At 34.3% G+C, this 21,391-nt stretch overlaps 1 protein-coding gene across 7 annotated transcripts; it reads right to left on the bottom strand.

Moving 5' to 3' along the window:
- Positions 1-632: 632 nt before the first annotated feature.
- On the bottom strand, positions 633-15,680 carry LOC105116326 (uncharacterized). Of its 7 annotated transcripts, none has more exons than XM_011013627.1 (20): positions 13,979-15,678; positions 10,833-10,918; positions 10,267-10,656; positions 10,031-10,114; positions 9,853-9,928; positions 9,542-9,747; positions 7,020-7,071; positions 5,509-5,653; positions 5,255-5,361; positions 4,896-5,144; positions 4,465-4,712; positions 4,141-4,362; positions 3,844-4,059; positions 3,690-3,743; positions 3,429-3,494; positions 3,200-3,340; positions 3,069-3,122; positions 2,338-2,397; positions 1,554-1,949; positions 633-1,455 (listed from the first exon to the last, which is right to left on the bottom strand). In XM_011013627.1, exons 1-20 carry the CDS (start codon positions 15,333-15,335, stop codon positions 1,288-1,290), a joined length of 4,377 nt encoding a protein of 1,458 aa, XP_011011929.1. In that variant the 5' UTR covers positions 15,336-15,678; the 3' UTR covers positions 633-1,287. The 7 variants fall into 7 exon arrangements, with proteins under 7 accessions (XP_011011929.1, XP_011011928.1, XP_011011924.1 ...); XM_011013626.1 differs by having other exon boundaries at positions 9,542-9,928; positions 10,267-10,409; positions 10,512-10,656; XM_011013622.1 differs by having other exon boundaries at positions 9,542-9,928.
- Between the last annotated feature and the right edge of the window lie 5,711 nt (positions 15,681-21,391).

Raw genomic sequence — 21,391 nt, 5'->3', positions numbered from 1 at the left:
TAATTTAAAAAAACATATTTAAATGTTGTTAATATACTTTCCAAAAAAAATATTAATTATATAATAATTAATTCAATGTAACCTTACGAACAAGGATAACTATTGAAACAAATTTTCAATCAACAAATCAAACTTGAAATAAAAAATAAGAATAACTTAATAAAAAACAAATCAGAATAAATTATAAAATTTAATTTTCAGTTAATTTAATGTTTAAAAATAAAATTAAAAAAATAATAAAGAAACTTGAGTTAACCTAAAAAAAATTAATTTTAATTATAAAATTAAAATAACTCTATAAAAAACAAACAAAAAAATTATAAAATTTAATTTTTAATAATTCTAATATTAAAAAATAAAATAAAAAAAAAATCAATTACCAATAATAATAAAAAAAACCTAAATTAATTAGAATAACCCATAAAATTCACAACTTGAATCATTCACAACTTGAATCATGTAACTAGAATACTCATAAGGAAAAAATATATATATAAAACTCATCCCTAATATATTAAAAAATAGTAAATGATAATTTTTTTAAAAAAAGCTAAATTTAATTATTATTTTTTAAATCTATTTCAATTAGCAATATTTGTGAGAAGGGGAATAGTAATCTCCCATCCTAACAATTAATAATAACAATCCAATAAACAGTAGATGAAAAAGGGAATTTCCTTTACCACCTAATAATACACAGTTGGATTAACAGGACCTGGCACAAATCAGATGCCATGTTGACAAAGGGAATGCAACTTGCTACAAAAGAACAACTATCTATTGAAACTAAACCTGATTGAAACACTAAACAAACCAGCAGATAATGAAGAGGTCACAATGGAAAAGATAACTTCGACGCTCCATCAAACTAGATGAGCGAAATTTCTTTTGAGAAATAATGCTGAGAATATTTACATCGACGTTACGGCCAAAGCCCAGCAGGCAACACCTTCTAATTCCTTGGATCAGGGTACAAGAAGCGTTGTTTCCCAGCCAAGAGGGACAAGCATCTACTTGATGAAAAATGAGCCGCTTGGAATATGGAATAGACCCTCACCTACTGTATAGTTATTCTCATGATGAATACACAACAACGATGCCAACCCCTCTCAGAACATTACGTCCAGCCAGGCTACTACACAGCCCAGAAACCCATCTTGGCATCTTTCTGCCATTCTCCCTTCATAAATCAGGTAAATTTGGTAGCTCCAGGCAGAAAGCAGTTGTCCACAATAGACAGCTGTTGATTTCCAGTGGGCAAGTCCAAAATCCAGAGTTGGCCCTCTTCTACCTATCATGTTCCAAGGGTTCACCAGAACAAGCATCCTGATTGATCTGCTTCTCCTTTGGAAGGCAATCAACAGGCATATAGAAATATCCTTTAGGTAATTTCTGGTTCTTCATCGATGCTTCATCTGAAGTCATTACCAACTCTTTCTCAAAAGTCTCATAATGCTGTTATTTGATATGGTAGTGAGTATTGGTCTGAATTTATCCCTAACAGAGAAAACCTAGTGGAACAAAACAGTCAATGATGCAGAAGGAACACGCACCTTTGATTTTGAGCTCCATTCTTCCTCTTCTAAAATATTATAAGAAGCAGAAGGTCTTTGAGGTATTTGTTTCCCAGCAAAAGACATCCTCTCTGAAGGTTTTGGAGTAAAAAGGTTTTGAGATGTGGAGCTGTCATCTGTCTTTTGGTCAGTGTCCATGGTCAAACTCACCTTAATTCTGTGCTTGACAGAAATGGTGCTGTCTACTGTGACATCATCTGACCTTTGGACAGCATCACCGCATGACTTGTAACCATCCGTATTCCCTTTGAGGGATGTTGTAGCTGATTCTGAACTAACATCTGTAGGGAAAAAGGGACTGCTAACAAGCACCGATCGAGCAACTTGGTCTCGTTTGCAAGCAAGTATGCTGTGTGAGCATAAAACCAACTCCCGCTGCAAAAAAATTAAATGTAAGAGGCACTGCTATAAAAGTATATATTCTTCAGAGAATGGTTCGCTTAAAACTGAAGCAGTATGCTAACAAACAAAATGAACTTCTAGCAAATGAATGTATTGGGGTGAGTGTTACTCCAAACAATAAAAATACAATTTAGCATATTTTACTCGGTTCAAAGTGTAAATATCAAGCAATAATAGGAAAAAATTCACCCTGAAGTCTCAACAAGGATGCAGGAGGAAGTTCGAGAGAAGTTAAAAAATAAAGAAGCAAACACAGACCTGAAAGAACACTTTCAACATGGTATTTTCTTTGCTGACTTGACTACATAATACTGGGTAAAAATATCCCTAGCAACCACTTTGCTGTTACTGAGAAAGTTACCTTTATTTTTTCACGTCTAACAATTCTTTCACAAAGAAGACGCAATCTCTCCAGTTGACCCTATAGAAATAAATTTAAAAACAAAGTTAATTAGGTCACCGTAATTCTACCCCTAAGAATATGATTAAATCTTGACTATAGTACAAATGCAAACAGAAACAAAGAAAGTATTGGCTATGAACTTCCTATAAACACAAGACGATTCCTTCACAATCAATGCACATGACATTAGGAAAAATTGCTTAATGTTTCATCAGATTGGAAAGAAGCAAAGCCATAGATTTAAATCAACCTCATGAACCAGTAGCAAGAAAAATAATTTCACCACCCCGGCTTTCATAGAAAATAAGACCTCAAACACAAAAAAAAAAGAAAAAATCACTTTAAAAGAAATAATGTCGTGACCAATGTAAAATATTATAAGAAATAAGTTGGCTGGGTCATACGACTTAGAATTACTTTAAAAGAGCAATGATCTTATGCAGTATATGCCAAGAGGATAGACATGTACACAACATCTATGGCATTAAAAGTTATCAGAAAGACATTCTTCTATTCAATTTTACAATTCAAAATAGGAGACCAGTTCCAAGGAAATAGACCACTGTAAACATACAAAAGTCATTAGCATATATAGTAGAACCAATCTTGGAACAAGAAACAATAGACCTGAGTAAGCATTAACATCCACCTGAATGAAGATTACATGATTAATCAGAGTGCATGCTTACCCTGACTTGCCTCATGCTCTTTATCTCCTCTTCTCCATGTTTTTGAGTTCCGTTCTACATAAATCAAGCAATGGAAAATTATAAAATGACAATCCATCAATACTTTTTAGGTACAAACAACAAATTCAGACCTTTGCCTTCTGCTCCAAGCTATGCTTTTCACAATATGCCATGTGCTGCATCTTGCCATTAAGAGTCTTAACATTCATGTAGAAACCCGCACTTCTAGCACAAGTTGGATGAAATGTGGTCTGACAGTGACCAGCGCTACACTGCATAAAACCATTAATATTTATTACATGACTTGATGCTATAGAAAAGAAAAGGATAAGTTCTGAAACAATCAAAGCTGGAACTCACTTTTATGCAGACACCATGTCTATGACGGCAGACACAACAAATGTTAATCTCCTTAGCAATCGTTTCCTGGAATTACATTGCAGATGGTAGCAAATGTCAGATAAGAACAATACAAGAATGGTCATAAACATGCCCAGTCAGAAAAAAAAACAAGTTAAATTAAAAATATTACATTCCACCCCAAGAAATCTTCAGAAATGTATTCAAAACTCAATGGACTTGAAAATTTTGACAATATGGCCACCTAAAATATGCACATACCATTCCTTCAACAGGATTGACTTGTCCCCTTCTGAATGTTGGTTCAAAGACCCACTAAAAGAAAAAATAGAAAAATAATCATAATAGTATTTCAACAAAGATAAGAAAAAATAATCATGAATTGGCCATTGAAGGATCAAAGCAAAAAATCAACCTCTGCACAAAAGGCATGAACCCATCTACCATCAGTAGATTTCCTGAAAGCACCAGTAATACCACCACATAAACCACATTCCGCACTATTTGCCCTGTCCCAGAAATTGACAGGAGCTCCAGAGCATCTAGATGACAATAATTCTTCACATAATTCACAATGCCATGGACCATTAGATTCCTTCGCACAACGATAGCAATCCAAGTGAACCTCAACCTGTTGGCATAAAAGCTTTTGTTAACAAGAAGTAAGCAGATTGTGCACCCTTAACAGAAAAGATAGTCCATTCTAGAAAACCTTGCAGCCAGAGCAGACTAGGATGTGGTTCAGTATTGTCTCAAATCGTCTGCATATGTCACATAATCTAGGATGATCTCTAGAAAAACCTGAAACTGACTGAACAAAATCAGAGTACTTCTCTAATGAAATCCTTGGAATAGCCACCCTTGAAAGCATTTCTTGTGGACGTGGCATCAACAGAGAAGAAATGCCAGCCCTAACACTAGCAGTGTTATATTTCTGGAACCAAATAAAAATGATAAGACAGATTACTGCATCGAATAATTGCAAGCTTTCTTTTAAAGGCAAGAAAAAAAATCCAAAAGTGAATGAAAAAATTACCTCCTGACAGGCAGATTCATCAAAGGCATCTTTCCTAAATGATGAAGACCGAGAGGAAGCTGCTGCTGCTGCAGTTGCAGCAGCTAGAACAGCCTGGGCTTCCTTACGCCTTCTTTCTTTCCTGCCCCGCTTCTTTGCTTCTCTAACATCACAAAGATACCGGCTAATAAGCACTTCATCCCACCTTTTCCCCCTAGCTGCATCTATCTCCTGGGGTAGATGCCTGGCAACCTTAGATATTAAATTATCTGCAAGCACATTTCATCAGATAAAAAAATGTCATGTAGATGTACATATCAATATGAAGCTACCTTTTTCTTCAATAATTTGGAATGGAATATGAGAATAGTGCAAGAACAGGAAGGTGAAAAAAGCGAGTCAGCGTATCACAAATAAAAAAGATGAAAGATAAAGGCGAAAAAGGAAAGGACCAGTGAAGTGCTTCCTTGCAACTGCATTGCCGAGTAGCCTCTTCTGAAAATAAATAATTTCTCCTTCCACTTCATCCACCGGAGACAGTTTGAGAATTCCCAGTTTCTTAGCCTTAGCCAACCGCTCTAAATTTACTTCACTGGAATTACAGATCAAGTCATTGCATTTTGAGTGTTTATTCTGATGATTACAGAAGATACTGGAATTGGAAGAGGCCTCCAAATGAGAGATTTCTGTATCTTTTGAACCTGTCCAGTTAGGTTTACACATAATAAAATGGTAAAAGAGCTTACAATTATAAGCAATAAAACAGAACTACAATTCTTGACCATAAAATTCATGTTAGCGCAACTTCTACCTTCAAGTTCAGAAATTCCTTTCTGTAAAAGCATTCCAATTTGTATCTGTGACAGCTTCTCATGGACACATGAATGGACATAAAAATTAGAATATTCTTCTGGTTTTCTGCAGCAAGAAATATATAATTTTGCATAAGAACTCATCAGATATTGTTAAATCAGTGTCCACTAATGAAAATAAAAACTTTTTAGAGCTTCCAAAAAGTATCAGGCAGCACAAAATTCTGCATTAAAGAGCTTTCAAAAAATTTACATGAAATTAGGGATGACTAAATTAACATCCGAATAAAGAGGAACTCCCCCATCTGTGTTAATTGAATTGCTCTTCTCCGGAATAGCTGCATGAACTGGCTCGATTTTCTCAGAAAGGCTTCCACCTGAGACATTATCTGAACTGCCTGAGCAACATAAAAATGCCAACATATTCACTTTCATACAGAAGGGGAAATCGGAAAATACATGAAAATTATGTCCTGTTTTCTTTTCTTTCTACCATTTGCTTTTGGTAATATTAACAGAAATCTCAGGCTTTTAATATCACTAAATCACATCAAGTAACATTTGAACTAAGGAGCAAACAATGCTTGACAACTGAAATAAAAAAATAAAATAAATAAATTCTTCATATGCATATCGTCAGCTGTGAAGAGAGAAAGGAATAGATGAGAATGAAACCTCACTTCCTCAATATGAGATGCATACTTGTCATCCTTCTAGAATAAAAAGAAACACTAGGGGTTTCTGACCCCTCCAGAAGGACAGCAAGCCTCCTCAAAATTCCCCCACTATCATACTCCCTAGCGAGTGAAAACAAGAGAGAACAAAATATTTAATCCCATAACAATTACCTCATGATTGATCCTAGAGGATCCTAAAATTCCAATCCCCCTCCCACCAACAAGAAAAGGTAAGATTTCCTTCTCAATTTGGCAACCGCCCAAAACTCAATCACAAAGATGAGGTCTTGCAAGAGAAATTTCCATATGAAGGGAGCCCATAACTAAGATGATGTTAGTTAAAAAATCACCATCTCATTCCTTGACATTTTCACCTAATCTATATGCTTGATTCATTCCCTTGAAAGAGGAAGATGACTGGATCTTTAAAACAAGTGTCATTGCTCTTATGCTCACCAACTTTACGAGTGAAAAAAGAAACACAATCTGTTAGTAAAATTTAATTATATCCTCAACTGTCCAAACACTCTTCCGATCAGTGCAGCATTCAAATTTAATTATATCCTCCTATTCTTTTTCTTCTTCATCTCTAAGCTTCTTATGGAGGAAGGTGGAGGTTTTGGAGGAAATAGTTGTAAATTAGTTAGAAAGTATCTAGTAAGCTTCCCCAAGGCATAGAGCACCCTTTCTAGAGCAGGAATATTCTTGGTATTTTCTCACTCCAACAAAATAAATCCATTGAGGCAGTAAGGGGCCAACAAAGAAAAACATCTGCTTGGTAAAACATCCAACAGCCAAAAAGGATGCTTTCCTAATTTATCAGCAGTAGCTTTACTCTAATGTTAAGACCATACCTTGTCATTGTCAAGAAAAGTAAACAACAGGTAGAGTTGAACTCTTCTTTGAATCAACCAATTTCCAGGAAGTTAAAAAAATATATATATATCAACTGCCTTCTCAAGTAAAGAAAGTAGAAAAAGTACACAAAAGCAGTCCAAGCAAAACCAATTAACAAGGATAAGGCAACCTTCTCCAATAGATAGGGCATTGATTGGAAAAACCAAATGGATGATTCTGACAATCATACCTTCACTTTTAGGCAAATGCACCACTGAAGAGTCTTGAATCACATCAGGGAACTGTGTAAATAAAACAAAATGGTAGAAATATTATTAAAAGAGAAAGGTAAGCAGAAAGGATTCATCTATATAAGCACTCAAAATCACCAAACGGTGAGTAGAACCTAAAAGCAGAAGGAACGAATAGAACATAAAGGCAGACACATTGGATCTAAGTACAAATTTACAAATAGCAGTAACTTCCACTACTGTAGAAGATAACTGCACCCTGCTTCTTCCCACTCCTTCCAAGATGATATCTTAATGCAGATAAGTGATTCAGAAAAGGAAAATGACAAATTATACCATAATCACCCTCTCCCAGGCCTGCATAAAATAAACCTCACTGCTTGCTCTTATTGCCATCATTACAAAACCTTCTGGAAGTTGCACATTTAACATGTCTAATGAATGGACAAGGCATCAACTCTATGTCCAACAAACCTCAGATGAGAAGCCAGGAAATGTCCATAAAACAACATAATGGTTCTTCGAGAGGATTTTGCTACCCAAACTTCTTTCAACACAACACAGCATTGAACACTTCAATTGCTACATGCTTTTTTTCCTTCTGACAAACAAACTTTTTGCATGCATATTTTGATACTAAAATAATTCACAATTTAAATTTAGCAATTCTTATTCTCTCTTTTTCTATTTGCATATCAAAAGTGTGATGACAGCACATTCATAAGTTCTACACTGTTCAAAAGTGTGAATATCATCAATATTTTAGCAAACACAGCTGAATATATGGATGCTTAAGCAATCCGAACAACATAAGCACAGGTCACAACTGCCTTGGCTCACAATGATAAGTTGAACAAATTGGGCAGAAACAATAAATAGACAAAAGAATGCATGCAGTCTAGAAAAACAAATTGCTGAGCAATCAATAACTAGGAAATGAAAAAAGAAGCATAAACTATCAGTAGAAAAGAAATAGCTTCAGTCCCTAACACCACGCCATAAAATGATAAATGGAAGACATAGAAAACCTAATATTTTATAGAAATGAACCACAAATGGCAGGTGCCTCTGGCATCAGTTTTGCAATTGTACACATGCATACACTGTTAATAGGAGAAAAAATCTAACTACAGGCAGATGAAAACTACAGTCTATTAATTAATACCTTCAACAAATACAAGTAAACAAAAATATGAAAATAAATACTGCACGTTTAGGCATACAAAAATTGAAAGGAAGATAGTGCTGATGTGTGATAGCTTCTGCATTCTGCCTCATACACGAGGGAAAAAAATCAAGTTCACAGGTGCCATCAACAATGTTGTAGTCACTGAAGAAGATTGCTGCAAGGGCCATATGGAAAGTCAATTTTGTTCTCAATCACTGTGCTACAGATGTTTTGGAGGTGTTTCCTAACAATAATTCAGAGAGACTGAGGAAGCTTTAGTATTTTATCTTGGTCATTTTGTGTTTCAGATTCTCTTTCTGCTTTGGGGAAATTCTCATCCACCATTTCTGAAAATTTTCCCTTTTTTCAACAATTTTTTTTTTCTATATAACTATGTTCTGTATTACCTAATATTTTGAATAAACAAAAAAAATAAAAGTCACTTGAAAAGAAATATAAAAAGCATGACATGAAAAACAAACACTCTTCAAGGTTCTTCTCGGAAAAAATCTCAGAGCCTTATAGCATAGGTAGCTGAGAAGATTTCAGGAGGATGGAGGGTGAGGTTCTTACAAAGGAAGATAACTGGCAAAAAAGAGTTAGCAGAAACCAACTTTCCAAAGACATAATAACTCACATACCTACAAATAGAATATTCATAATACAGACATCAAAATTAATATCTATACCATTGATTAGGAAAAATAATTACAAGAAACAGATGCCACCAGAGTTTTCTTTTTCCTTCCAAATCAACGTGGTAAACACAGAGAAATTTCATTTAAGCAATGGAAAAAACATGTGGTGGCCATATCATCCTTGTTATGCAAAGTATTATTTGTATTATAACAAGAACAAGTTAACATGAAAGAATATACTCAGGATACTTTGAGAAAGGATGGAATACCATTAAGAACGAGTTACAGTAAGAGAAAAAACTGGAGGAGAATCAAAACACAAAGGAAACCACTCCTTAACATCTTCACCACATTCACATACACAACTGCCAAATTAGAGATCTTCTCCAATACTTTTGTTGTGACACAAAGGTAAACTAAGGCAAACAGGAGAACTTAAATAGCACTACAGTTATGAACTGTTTAAAGGAAAACAACAGGACCAGAGAAAGGAAAGATATCAGAAAATTGAACTAGAAAATATGCAGAAAAGGAAAAGGCTCCTAATTCAAGTAGTTAATTAAAAACAAGCACAAAAAGAAATTCCAAACACAAAATTAGCTCCTAATCACAAAGCAAGTCACATCTTCAGATGGTGATTCAAAACAGACAAAACAAATCAACTAACCTCCTATAAGAATCTTTGTAGCAAATAATTACAGTGCGATAGGACTACCTTTTCAGATACATCAGGGAAGGATGCTTCACTAGATTTTTCAGGTTCTTCTCCTCTCAGTTGACTGACAACTTTCATATCTTCCATTAGCATACCGTTGTCACTAAAAATTTCCTCGGGTGAGCAAACTACTCCGTTATCCCTCAAAACTTTAATGTTACTTTTGGTTCTTCTCCGAGGGGGAACTGATTTAACAGCAACAGCATCTGTAATATCAGTCTCAGATATAGTGATACCATCAGAATGGTCTGCTGTTCCAATCTCAGCTTTTGGTAAAACTGTGGATTTTAGTTTAAGTTTCAAATATTTACGTTGACTGGCCATGTAAACATGATTCTGAAACCACTTGACTAATTTGGACTGAAAATCAGGGACCAAATTAACTTCCTGCAGAGAAAAGGTCAAGAAGCAAAAAGTCAGCAATGATTAATGATGAACACTTGTTTCAGAAAATGAACAGAAAGTGAAATACATGGTCCGGTGCATTACAGCCAATGTTGAAGTTATCAAATCAGGTGACATGCCGATTTCCATTGCCAATTCTTCAGCATTGACTTTTCCTTGGTCAATTAACTACACCATTAAAATTTCCAAAGAGGTCAAATAAAACAATAAGAGGGAAATAACCAAAGAGAAAAACTACATGGATGCATGCATGCAATACCTATATATCTCAAAAGTCAAAACCCATGCAAAAAGCATGAAAACCTAAGTTTTTTCAGTACCTTCTTCAAAATCAGCAAAAGATTTCGGGAGTCAGTGCTAGCACCCTCATAGCAACCTCTCTCAAATATCCCTATATCAATGAGTTTGTCCACATCCCCAGATTCTGACAAAGGTTCAGCGTTTGATCTGGAATCAAACAATCCTATTTCCCATAACTCACCATCACCAGGTTTACCAGAATTAGTATCAGAAGTTTCTGTGTGGACTGCAAGTTTATCTCCATTTTGGCCAATATTTAACTTACTCTGTTTGTCCATTTGCAACGTTGATGGATTATAGCTGGCAACAGAGCAGTCATGGCTGGCAGACACAAAAGCCTCTCCTAATTGATGGGTATCCCTATCATTAGGGAGTTCATTGTGCTTTGAGCAAAAGGCTCGTAATTCAACCTGTTGACACACACATAGTAAAGAAATTTAGAGAAGATGTCATAGCATAAAGTCAATAAAGTTCTTGTAGCACTGGTGGTTATGGTGGTGGTCACTGTAGTTGTGGTAGTAACATTAGTAAGAAAATAGTTAGCAAATTATATCTTCATTGTGATGAAGAGAGGAAAAAGGCTTACATTATCAGTACCATATTTCCCCCAGACCTCCATCCTATGTCTTGCTTCCCTTGCACATATAGGATGGAAAGCAGTTCTACAAGTTCCTGAATAAACCACATGAACAGAAAGGCATTACCAGAAAAGCTAAAAGTGCTGAAGCTAGATGAGACAGAAGGTAACAGTGCCAAAGCTAAATGAGACAGAAGGTAACAGTGCTAAAGCTACATTATACGACTTATTGATTAAAGTGTTTCAAAAATAGCTTTGGAAACGAGAAAAGCTGCAGCTATCAGTGCAAGAATGGGCAAGTTCGAGACCTGAAAACTAAGGACATAACATTGGCTCATCAGAGAGACAAGCAAAATGAGCACAAGTGACAATTGGATGAAATGACTTCAACATTATATTTTTAAGTGATCTCAAAGATTCCATAGCAAGCAAGTATATCTTTGAGTGATCTCAAAGATCCCACAGCAAGCAACCCTCAGTAATCAAAATGCCCCCATTGGATGCAGTTAAAGCTTATTATGACAGCTTTGTTTCCCCTCAGTTTTCTACTTCACACCATAATGAAGATTTATCTTCGTTCTTGAAGGAAAAAGCAAATTCATCCTTCCAAGACTAAGACAAGACACTGGTGAATGTAACAACTAAATTACGAATAATACACCTACAGGTAAGTGAACAGCCACAGTAAACCCTGTGGTCTCCATTCGGAACCAGGGTGCTTGTGCAAGATCTGCTTTCATTTCTAGTGGTGAAGTAACCATAATCACAGGTCTAATCACTTAGATATTAAGAATAATGGGACTCTAACAAACACATGCGTACTTTTACATGAGCACTCACACAGAGGGGACAGATAAAGAGCAGTACTAAATGGGCCGCTGGAAACTAACTAGGCACAGAAGAACAGCAAGCAGCAGGGCCCTTAGTGGTTTACAAGAAAGCCAAATCCACACCAACCCTTACTAAGAATAAAGGCAACTAATGCCAAAGGCTTTAAAAAGATTTGAGGATAAAATACCACAAGGAATAAAATAGGAATGGTGGCTGGTAAAACAAGTATAGGGAGATAACATCCAGCATATCTTAACAATGCAACAGCCATAATAGCCAAGATTTTTTAGGTAAACTCTCAGGCTAAAAACTGCCAAAGGATGAGGGACATCCAGCATCCAAGACCAGCACAACAATGTTAGCAGTCATCATCTCGATTGGAAAAGGGTGAAAAGACCATGGAGAATTGCTCAAGAGTAGAATCAGGAACAAAGAACAAGCCCCGCATTTTGTCCTGACAAAAGCCATTACACAGAATCCAAATCTCAGGGTGTAAAATAGCAGCAACACCAGCTAAAAACCTTAGCAAGGCCCATGAAACAGATGTTTCCATAACTTGGTACATACTAAAAAAACTTGGGCACCAGAGAGCAAGATCCTAACAGACATTCATTAATTAACCGGGGCAAGAAAGTAAATTCATAAGCCAAACCTAATCACTGCTAGAGATACATACATCACCAAACATCAACCAGTGCTAAATACATCACCAAACATTTTACATAGCAAGTCCTCAAAGCACCCAATCAGTGTGTTCTCACAGGTTTATTAAAAGTATTAGACTTTAGACCAAGCCCTCAACCTTGTTTTTGCAAAAGTTTCGAGAAGAACTGTGTTAGAACACACCAACGGACTTCATCACATGAAAATAACTAATGTCATAAAAAATTATTAGATTAATCAACTCCGCTCATAATTAAACAAGATTCATGTGATCTTCCAGATTGTGCTGATCATTATGTAAATTGTGGTAATAATGTGGGATGTTCACCTAACAGAAATTTTTTTATTAATTAATTAATTTTATTGATCAAAATTTAACATGTGATCCAGCATTCAGCAAAAATGTAACTGCAATCAGTAGGCATTTGCATACAGGAAAGAAAGATTCATGAGAGACTATATTCTAAAATTTCAAGCAATATTGAAGTTGGGCCTATTAATGTCAGATTTCCATAAGTGTGAGATATTTTATGGTTTTTTTTTTTTAAAAAAGTCACATTGCCAAGAACAAAACAATCCTGAAGAGCAAGCATTCCCATCAAAGAATGCACGAGTTACATTCCTGGTAATCTTACAGTCCTGCAAATGGCATCTTTTGCATCCTTCTACAATGCATTAAACTGTTTCAACCCCAATCCCTCTCCAATCTCCTCCCAGCCTCATGAATATGCAACAACAACAACCATGCCTCCATCCCAAATTATTTCGGGATGGCTAAATGGATCCTTTTGTGCCATTCCGCATGATCATACACCAAATTGTCCCATCAATCCAGTTTGAAAACCAAAATATTGGATCAAGTAGCCAGGCTTTATAGGCATGTGAGTTAAACAGTGTGTGAAGTCATGAATCAACAACCTGATTGCACATCCAAGGAGAAAGAAGCAAAAGATTGAGAAATTTAATTTGATGACACCATATGCTTCAGTTCAGAAGCAAATCACAATTTAAATAAGCCTATCAATCGCGAAAATCATCTACTTGACTTGACAAAATAACAATAGAAGGACATTGTCTTTTGCGTACAAGAAAAACAAGTGAGATCAACAGTGCTATCACAGATAAAGGGAAATTGATTCAATATCAATAATCATTATATATTTTTATAACAAGGGGCATAAATTATCTGTCTGACTGTTGTTAAATTTCATTTTCATTCCAATAATAACTTGAGCTATAAAATTCAAAAGGAATTCATTCAATGTTGGAGAGACATTATCTCTTATTGATTACCATGATTGTATTCATCCCTTTAAGAAAGAAATACGGTGCACCATGCTATGATTTAGTCCAGGAAGAAAAAACCAGGAGAAAATGAGATGCAAATGAATCATAGACACATAATCGCTGAGAAATATAAACCAATTAGAAAACAAGAAAAAAATAACACTTCTCATCATTCTTTGATTCAATAAAAGACAAATACAATGTAGACTAAAGAACAAAAAGCATTTGCACAATATAACAATATGACTTGTAAGCTGCATTAGACACTGGCTCTGCTGCCAAACAGGCAAAAGTTGCAATAGACACCAACCCAGTGTACCAGAGGAAAATAATAAATGCATAATGGCATAAAATAATGGAGCAACAAAACATACCATGACTGCACCGAACACAGGTACCACACTTCACCTTGCATACATTACACACTAATTTTCTTCGGGTTTCCTTAATTCCACTCACATTCACAATTGGCTCCATCTTTGCTAAGTCCTCTATGTAGACCTCAGGCATCCACTGGGAACAAAACAAGTGCACAAAATCCAGAACAGACTTACCATTGTCTACATCTACAGGTTTCAAAGCACCACCCTGCTTCGGACAAAGTACACAAGACTGCTTCGCTAAATCATTGCCATCACTCTTCTGCTTGCACCAGGAACACAACCACGACTCGCTTACATCTCCTTGCACACCGTAACACTTAAGATGAACTGCAACCTTGCAAGAAGAGCAAACAATCAACCTGTTTGAAACATTACCCGTCTCACCCTTGCAGCAAAAATCACATAATGACAAGTTTCCTTCACAAGGACAACCAACCAAAACCTTCTCCAACCCTGCATCACTGCCTAAAAGTTTCCGCTTCTTGGAAGGCTTTTCAGAGGTCAATATATCCCTGTTCCTACAACCTAAAAGCCACTCTACACTGTTAGACAAATCAGAAACAGAGCACGTCTTTGCTTTCTCCTGGGGCAAACACACAGCTCCATCACTTTGAGTCACAATGTCGATTTCCATTAACTGCTCATCCTCTTGATTGACTTCGTCTTTCAAGACGAGTCCATTTCCATTTACACCCATACAATCCATTTCAAAGTTACCATTTGCATTCTCCACATTGGCCCTTGTCTCAGTTTGTTCATTAGTCTCGCTTTCTTCAAACTTCCCATTCACATTTTCCCCAGTTTTCACATTTGTCACAATGGTCTCGATTCTCTCAGTTTTCTCATTTCCAATATATGGAATGTAAAAACACTTACTATAACCTAAAGAATTAAATAAAGAAGATAACTCAAACAAATCATCAATATCAGGCAATGTCAATTCCCTAAAGTAATCTTCAGTCTCAACCCAAATATTCCCTCTTTTAGACCCGTCACTTGCCCGCGAAGAAGACTTCTTTTCCGCTCCAGAATGAGACCTTTTATGTCTCTTTCTACTCCCATTTGATTGCCTCAACAAACTAGCAAACCTGCTTGGCAAAGTAGACGCACTTGGAAAACTCGAAACACCAGAACCAGACGCATTCTCCGCAGCATCAAATGGCGAGCGCACGCTTAAGACCTTGTGAGCTTGGGAGAAGAAATCAACCTCGAGTGGATTCGATTTCTTTACTTTTGGTTGAGGTATTTCAGACTCCTTCATGAGGGAATTGGATGCCGGAACCCTATAAACTGGACGGCAAGACCTCTCGCCAGTTCCGCAACCTCCGTCAGGACCCCTACCCATCATCTTCTTTCACCGGTGGCATCGGCCCTCCGGTCATTCCCGACACCAGCCACAACAACTTTCTTTACCACCGTCGCGTTCCATAACAAAACCACCCTAACCCTAATTTGTCCTCTAGTGAGGTTAATACTTCACATGCGTAGAGACATGCAGAGATACAGGAGGATAAAGAATTTCGCGGCTAGGGTTAGGGTTTCAGTTAGTCAGGTTCGTGAAGTTGGAGACCCGTTTTGTTGTTTTTATTTTTTACAACTGGTTTTTGTTTTTTTATTTTTTTCTGGATTTTGCTGTCGAGGAGAAAAGAGAGAGACAGAGCGATTAGCTTTTTCTGCAGGCGAGAGAGGACTGTCAGTTCTGGGTGTAGATATTTTTATAGTGGGTTACAATACCATGGAGTGACGCGATAAAGTTGTACCAGTGTGGCTGCCGAAATGATCCACGTGGCATCGTTTTATATGTACGTGTGGATACACCTCTGTGACAAATAAAAGTTTTGTGATTTTTTTTTTATAATAATTTCATATGCGTTCTTTATTTTTAGAAGGTTTCCTCCATTTAACTTTTGAAATGAAATTTGATAAACCACGGTATCTGTTTTATAGCTGAAAAATAGCTTTTTAAAATAAATTAAAAAATATTTATTGGTTTTTGACTATATGAAATAAATTGAAATATAACTTTTAAAATTTGTTTATATTTATTAAAATAATAAAGATAAAATCATATATATAAAAAAGTTGAACGAAAAACAACCAATTTTATAAATTATTTTAAATAAAATAAATAATAATTAAAAAATATAAACCAAAATATATATATATAAAAAAATTTAAAAGATGATAAAATTACAAAACAAGTTTTAATTTTACAAATTATTTTAAATAACATAAATAATAATGGTGAAAATAAGAATCAGATCTAATTAAAAAATACAAAAGTAAATAACAATTAAAAAAATAAAAACTATATAAAAATAAATATAAATCAAATTTTAGGGACAAAATTAAAAATAAATATTCAATATATATATATATAGCAATCAAAAAATTCAAAATTAAATTTGTTATAATTAAAAAATAACAGAATATTTTTTATTTTGTATAACTTCTGAAAGTTTATTACACCTAAAATAAGATAAAAACATTTTACTCGAAACCAAGCTAATTTTTTTACTAGAAAGTATTTTCAGATGATAAATTTTTATAATAGTAAACAAATATAAAAAATTTTAGAAAATGGTTTTTAAAAAACTATTTTGTATTAAACAATCGGGGCCTAAGATTAATAGATTGTTTATTTTTGCGTTTGAAACTTTATTTGAATGTGTTTTAAAAATATATTTGGTTTGAAAAGACATCAAATTTATATTTTTTTAGTGATTTTTAATAATTTTAATATATTGATGTTAAAAATAAAAAATTATATAAATAAATTTTTTTAATATTTTTTAAAATAAAAATACTTTTAAAAATATTATTCATCTCAATATTAAATATACACTAAGTTAAGGTATGTTAATGATTAGTACTTAAAAGTGCATTTTTATCAAGGTTTTATATCATCATTTTGCATTTGAAGTATCAATAATTCCTTAACTAAAACATGTTTTATAATAACATATCTAATAATATAAGATACCTTTAATTTGTGGTAAATGTTCATTTTAAATGCAGGTATATCACATAAATAAAAGGATTGATTGATGAGTTTAAGAACTGAAATTGAAAGGACAAAGAGATGGCCAAACTTAGAAAAGAGATGCTGGTGCAGTCCAAACCGAAACACTGTATAGTAATTAGGTTATATTAGAAGCTGTAGATCTCATATTTAGGTTTACTTTATATAGATGGAAATGTAAGACATAGGCCTATAATTTTCATATGGAGCCCAAAATTAAAAATGTCATTTTCAAGTCTAAATTGTAGTAACAACAAAGAAGTCTAAATCTCTCCTAATAAGAATAAATAAATAAAGATATACATGATGAGAAAGAAAAGAAATGGGCAAAGCCTAATTACCAGCAATTGTCTTGCCAAAAAGGACACTAGATTTGATGAACTTTAACATATCAAGAACCTTTGCTCTAAAAACACATGTGATTATATTAGGCTTGTCCTCATGTTTAGAAAGTCTATCTTTTTAGGGCTCTCGTTGGATTGCAGGTCAGCTTGTATTGCTTGTGAATGTGATGAAAAGATCTGGATTTTCATATGCCTTACAAATGGCCATAGATCTTGGTAATTATTTATCATATATCGTGGGTTATTAGTTAAAGAAAAGGGGAGAATAATTTTTCTTATTTTTGACCCTTGAATATCCCCTCTAAGAACATCTTCAGTAATGCCTTGATAAAGCTCAGTCCAAAGATCATTTTGGTTCATTATAATGTAATCAAGCCTGTTTTTCTTAACATTGGTAAACGCATCAACCAAAAATTATTGGTAAATACGGTAATCTTTTATAACAATGTCTTCACCATATTCCCTCTCATGAATAAGATACGTATAAAAAGCTCTCATTGGTACATTTTAACGCCTTCTAGGAACTTGATTATCATGGTTGGCAAAACTAATATTAGTTCGATAACCATTTTCACCAAATGAAAAAAGAAGAGGATATTGCAATGCCATAAATTTTGGATGCAATTTAGAGATTCTTTGTAAAGTCCCTGACGAACTTTCAATAACAATATCTCGTTCTGAATGGTAATTAATTAGTACTTAAAAATTTATTTTTATCAAAATTTTATATCATCATTTTGCACTTGAAGTATCAATAACTCCTTAACTAAACCATGTTTTATAATAACATATCTAGTAATATAAGATTCTTTTTTTTTTTTGATTTACGTGGGGTGTCCGGGCCAGCTTGCGCGCACCACAACTAATCCCCACGGCCCACTGAATACCCTGCAAACCCAGTAGGCATGTAAGGCACCGCGGGGGTGACAGGCGTGCACGCTAAGGCTCGAACCCAGGTGCAGTGAAAGGAGACACGCCCCTTCCACTGCTAGACCAAGCCCTAGTTTGCAATATAAAATACTTTTAATTTGTGGTAAATGTTCATTTTAAATGCAGGCCTATCACATAAATGAAAGGATTGATTGATGAATTTAAGAATTGAAATTTAAAGGACAAAGAGATGGCCAAACTTAGAAAAGAGATGTTGATGCAGTCCAAACGGAAACATGACATGACCAAAAGATTGATGTCAAATTGTTTTTCTATTTTACGCTTTGATTACTAGGGACTAGTAATAAGCTGGTTGGGGGGTGTGATTAGTACTTAAAAGTGCATTTTTATCATGGTTTTATATCATCATTTTGCACTTGAAGTATCAATAACTCCTTAACCAAAGCATGTTTTATAATAATATATCTAATAATATAAGATACCTTTAATTTGTGGTAAATGTCTATTTTTAATGCAGGTCTATCACATAAATGAAAGGATTGATTGATGACTTTAAGAACTTAAATTGCAAGGATAAAGAGATGGCCAAACTTAGAAAAGAGATGTCGGTGCAATCCAAACCGGAACACTGTTCGGTAAATGGGTCATATCTGGAGCTATATATCTCAGATTTAGGTCCAATTTATATGGATGGAAAGGTAAGACATAGGCCTACAACTTTCATATGGAGCCCAAGATCTAAAAAGGCCATTATCAAGTCCAAATTGTAGCAACAACAAAGAAGCCCGAATCTGTCTTCCAGTCCGAGCACTGTTCGGTATTTTGGCCATATCTGGAGTTCTAGAAGTCCACATGAGCTTCATTTATTTTCTTCGGAAGTTGAGACAATTTCCTACAACTTTCATGTTTGCAACTGGCTCCAATTTTGACGTTATCAATGACGTTTTGGGCAGACAAGAGAAGATAAGGATTGTCACCAAGTCAAAAGTTGGTCACCCACTTATCAATTAGTCATCAAATCAATAGTTCCCATTTTTGGCCTATAAAAGGAGGCATTTGCCATGAATTTAGGCATCTTGCCATGCATTTAGGCATCTTGGTGTCCAGATCAAGATCATGCTCTTGCTTTCTTTCTTTGTATTTTTTGTAATGTTTATGCTTTGCTTTCATTAATATCAAGTTTATGCCTTTCATTTCCTTTCATTTATTTCGGTAACTTTTATTTTATTTATATTATTATTTTGTTTATTTATTTTTCTTTCATTCATAATGTTTAGTTAATTTTACTATATCAAGGTGAAAAGGTTACACTAATGGTGTAAGAATAAGTATAATGTAAACTTAATATGGACCTTAATGTTTGATACTAACATGTTTTATATTTGTTATCTTGTTCACTCTTTAATACTTTGCTTGTTAAATGACTAATCTTGATTTATGTTATATAACACTTGGTACAACAAATGCTTGGCACTTTCATAGCCCATAATGTATGGTATAACCGACACCTGAGCTATGAAAGGAACTTGATTTATTGTTAACATAAGTTATAATCATGAATGCTTGACGAGATTTACAAGTATTAGCATTAATTGAATAAGATGACTAATGTAATCATGTTAACAATATATAATCTGATTGGAACCTCCTTTGTGTGTGGTTTCCAATTCAATAATAAGAGTTTATACTATACTTGTTTGATATACCATTAGTGGAACCTCTAACCTTGACATTTGTTATTATTATTGCTTAATCCTTACATTAATATTTGATCTCCAAGTTCTCATCATCATCATCTTCTTCTTCTTCTTTTTCTTTATTATTATTATTATTATTTGTACTACTACTACTACTATTATTAGTGTTATTGTTGTTGTTGTTGTTACTATTATTGTTGTTTATAATTATTAATAATTTATACAATTAACCTTCCTGTGGTTTGACCCTAGTCTTGTCGGGTTATTTATTATTTCGACACTCCTACACTTAGAAGAAGATATTAATCTTTTAGTCGTGTCAATAATCACCAATATCTCCAACAATCAAGCCACCAATATCATTTAAAGATGGGTCATTATACTTCCTTGAGTCATGAGTTCATTGACCAAGCAACCATAGTTTATATCCAAGATTGTCAGACATCAATAGCCTTTGCGAAGCATGACAAAATAAGGCAATTAAACAGTTTGTTGAATTAAGTATATCAATAAGATTCTTGACAACATATTCATCTAAATTTGAAGCAGAGCTCTCATGTGGAAACGGAGCTAGTCGATTTGCAACTTCATTTGTAGTGTCATAAATATAAAGTTGAGCAAATTTTAGAGTGTCTTTATCAGAAGAAAAAGGCAAACCCATTAAATGATGCAAATTTTAGAGTCTCTCTATCAAAAGGAAAAGGAGAACCCATTAAATGATGACAATGGCCATTTATCTTAAAAACATAGGGCCCAGGTCGATGATTGACTGAGTGATCTATATTAGCCCTCATGGATGTAAAAGCAAACATAGAGTTATAGGCTCGAATATTTGTGCGGAATTTCTTAGAAGCTTTACCAAATATAGGGTCTAGAAGTTCATCAAGAACATGAGGTGTCAATAATGATCGTGAAAGCCTAATCTTTCCACCAAGACAACAGAGTGAGAATTGTGGATTGGTTTTGGTTGAGTGTGCAATCTTTTTATCAACCAGAAAAAAGCCTTGCAATGAGAGCATTTGAATGTTTTGTCACCAAAGTCAATGTACTCATTTATACTTCTTAAGAAATAAAAAATGAGTCAAAGAAGATGTCAATAAATAATTAAAAGTCTAGAATAAAAAAAACCAAAAGGAAAAAAAATAAAAAATATAATTTTTCTTTTTTTTTTATATGAAGCTTGCCCAATCATTAGTTGCTCAATTGCAGAAGCTGTAAGTTCATGATTGACACGACTAAAAGATTGATGTCTTCTTCCAAGTGCAGGAGTGTCGAAGTAATAAATAACCTAGCAAGACCAGGGTCGAACCACAAGAAAGTTAATTGTACAAATTATAAACAACAACAATAGTAACAATAACAACAACAATAATAATAATAACAATAATAATACTAATAATACTAGTAGTAGTAGTAGTAGTAGTACTAATAATAATAATAATAATAATAA

The sequence above is a fragment of the Populus euphratica genome, unplaced genomic scaffold (genome assembly GCF_000495115.2).
Source record: "Populus euphratica unplaced genomic scaffold, PopEup_1.0 scaffold915.1, whole genome shotgun sequence".
Lineage (NCBI taxonomy): Eukaryota > Viridiplantae > Streptophyta > Magnoliopsida > Malpighiales > Salicaceae > Populus > Populus euphratica.
Note: the sequence above shows the minus strand (reverse complement) of the source record. Positions and strands in the feature narration are given on the sequence as shown.